A 2,827-nucleotide genomic window follows, 5' to 3' on the forward strand; every position below is an offset into this window, starting at 1 on the left:
AATTTTGTTACCTTTGGGAATAATTATAAGTATGGTGCTTGAGCTTATGGCATGATACGGGCCTAGTATGAGATATTGGTAGAATCCAGCAGCCGCCCCGAATATCATATTTGGGTAAATATGATTTTTGAGAGGAAAGAAAGAAGGGCATATATGAATAATCATATTTGGGTAAATAAGATATTTTTAAAGTTTATGAAGGGTGTAGATGGTATCATAAACTTAGATTTATAAGTGGGAAATAATAGTCAATTGATAAACATAAAGGTTTAACATTTTAAAAAACAAGGAACAATTTTACAATTTCCAATTGCGATTCTTTGTCTTTTATAGAAGTGCTAATTTCCACTTTGCGTCATCTAGGCTTCCTTAATATATCATGTAGACACTTTGTGTTTGTTTTTACTCTAACCTCCTTTTTTCCTATCTGTGTTTGTTTTCTCTTTTTCTTGCAATATTTCGTAAAACGTTTGTCCCTTGATTACAACTCTTATATATATAGATGTTGAATGCTTATGTTTAGGAATGGATATGACAAAGAGTATGACTAGAAGTCATAATGAAGATAAGAGATTCAAGACTTGTGACAATGGTGGTGCAGCAGACCTTAATCATGATGTGCTGTTTTTAGTTATGATGCAACTGAGATTCATTGATTTTCTTGCATTTAGTGGCGTTTGCAAGTCATGGAGATCTTTCGCACACTCAAATAGGAACAAGTTTATGGCATCCAGACCACCCATGTTGATGTGGATCCATTATTTTTCCGATAAGAATGAGTACTGCCTAGAAGACTTTCAAGAAAGAAGGTTCAAAACCCTCTTTCCCCGTTCTTCTCACAGAGGATGTGTTGGATTGACTTATGGTTACATAATCTTGTTCTCATGGGAAACAAAAGACTTTTGGCTTGTGAATCCTATCACAAAGCATGAACTTTATTTCCCTTGTGTCCCCAACTTTGATCCTCGTTTTATGCGAGAAGGTGCTAGGGCTGTTCTTGTCTTTTCAACTTCCATATCCGGATGGGTGTTTGTTATGACATATAGACTCTCCGATAAGATATGGTTTTGTATACATGGTAAAGGAGGATGGAATCATGTCTCCTCCACTTTTCCCATCCTTGATTTACATGCTTTTAAGGGGAAGATATATGCTCTAAACAACGATTGGGGATTATATGAGATGAGCCTAAATCCACAACACCCTAAACTGACATTACTAGAAATCAACAACTGTTTGAAGTCACGTTTTCTCCGTCCCAAGCTTGTAAGTCTTGCAGGTGAAAAGCTTTATGTGATAGATCACATTCCAGGAAAAGATGGAGATCTATACAGGGTTCAGGAACTAGATTTTGGTAAAATGAAATGGGTGTTGCAAGAAGAAAAGACAACTGGAGAAGAATATGTTTTCTTTCTTAGCATCTTGTTGAATGGTGCGCCAGTTGATGGCGCTGCAGTTAAACTCGGGTCACAATACAAGATGCATGAGTGCTTCCCTAACATTTCTACAAGAAGTCGAAAAGGCAGGTTCTATGCTACGCAAGATATGTGGTACTTCCCTCATGAATGTATGAATGTTCATCATCTAATTGATTGATGCTGATACCACTCTATCTTAATTCTTCTTATCTTCGCATTTGGTTGAATATTTTCAAGACCTGCATCTTGCAACATATTGTTAAAAACAGTTTGTTTATCTAAAATCATTAGGTTTTTATATGTTACCCCTCTATTCTGTGAAGATTTTAAGATATATAAACATATAATATATGTATGGTTTTTTCTAATGTTGAGATTGGCTGCCCATCTAATAATTACTCAACTATTGATTTGAGAGGCTTGTTTTGGTAGTGTACCCACGCAATAGTAATACTCATTGGTTTTTGGTCTACATTGCCATTTGTGGTTCATGCTCGCTCTTGTTTCTTTTTCTCCTTTTTTCCCTATCTTATATATGACTTGCTATTCAATAAAGTGATGTATTTATCTAGCAGAATCGCTTGTCTTATATGGCGAACAGTGTGCTTTTAGCATGAGATTTTGTTACCAGCATTGAGTATATCTTGATCCCTGCTCTTGCTTCTTATTTTGATGTGAAAATGCCATTCACCTACCCATAACATATCTCCTATCTCCTATGCTAATAAAACAGTACCAAATTGCCATGTGGCAATCTCTCAGCCTCTCCCAATCGATTTTTCCCGTACAAATGTCTAAGTAAATTTCCGAAAATGCCCATCAATTCAACTTACTACCCAGCAAAATCAGGAACGTAATCTGCAAAAAGAAAAAAAAATATCAAACTCTATTTAGAATTAAAAAAAGATATTCGAATCCTTGTTATTGATTACCCATTCATCTATGTTAAACAATTTCCAATTTTATAGGCATAAAATCAGGGGTATACCTAAAGTTATTTCCCTTTACTTCTCAAGAAATCAACAACCGAATTGTATCCGAAATTGAATCTACATGTAGGACTCAATTGCTGCTTTTAATGGATTACGATACACCTCCCTATCTCACTCCTCTTCTCCGTCGGAAAATTTGATACGGTTCAAGTTTTCATGAAGTTTTAACTTTACGAGTTGATCAGTCTAGAGGTAACTTGGACCTTCTGTTGAGATTTTGTGGTTTTTAGTCAATCCCATGCCATTTTTACCAGTTTGTATCATCAGAATGAAGGTTGTTAAGGATTGGAATCGAATTGTTTCATGTATGGTAGCTTTAATTTACAATTTCAATAATTGGTAGTTAGGCATGTACTCAAGCTGTGAGTGACAGAAATTTTCAAATCTTGGTTTTGATTTTAGAAAAGAATTTGGTTT

At 35.2% G+C, this 2,827-nt stretch overlaps 1 protein-coding gene across 1 annotated transcript; it reads left to right on the top strand.

The window, feature by feature from the left end:
* Positions 1–525: 525 nt before the first annotated feature.
* On the top strand, positions 526–1,596 carry LOC145098442 (uncharacterized). The gene has a single exon (XM_079036079.1). It carries the CDS (start codon positions 526–528, stop codon positions 1,594–1,596), a length of 1,071 nt encoding a protein of 356 aa, XP_078892205.1.
* The last annotated feature ends 1,231 nt before the right edge of the window (positions 1,597–2,827 follow it).

Source organism: Lactuca serriola, chromosome 4, assembly GCF_051521515.1.
Source record: "Lactuca serriola cultivar US96UC23 chromosome 4, Lser_US96UC23_V15, whole genome shotgun sequence".
Classification (NCBI taxonomy): Eukaryota; Viridiplantae; Streptophyta; class Magnoliopsida; order Asterales; family Asteraceae; genus Lactuca; species Lactuca serriola.

What these genes read in the sequence shown, in the direction of transcription:
- LOC145098442 (XM_079036079.1), top strand. Translation starts at nt 526, where the DNA reads ATGGATATGACAAAGAGTATGACTAGAAGTCATAATGAAGATAAGAGA.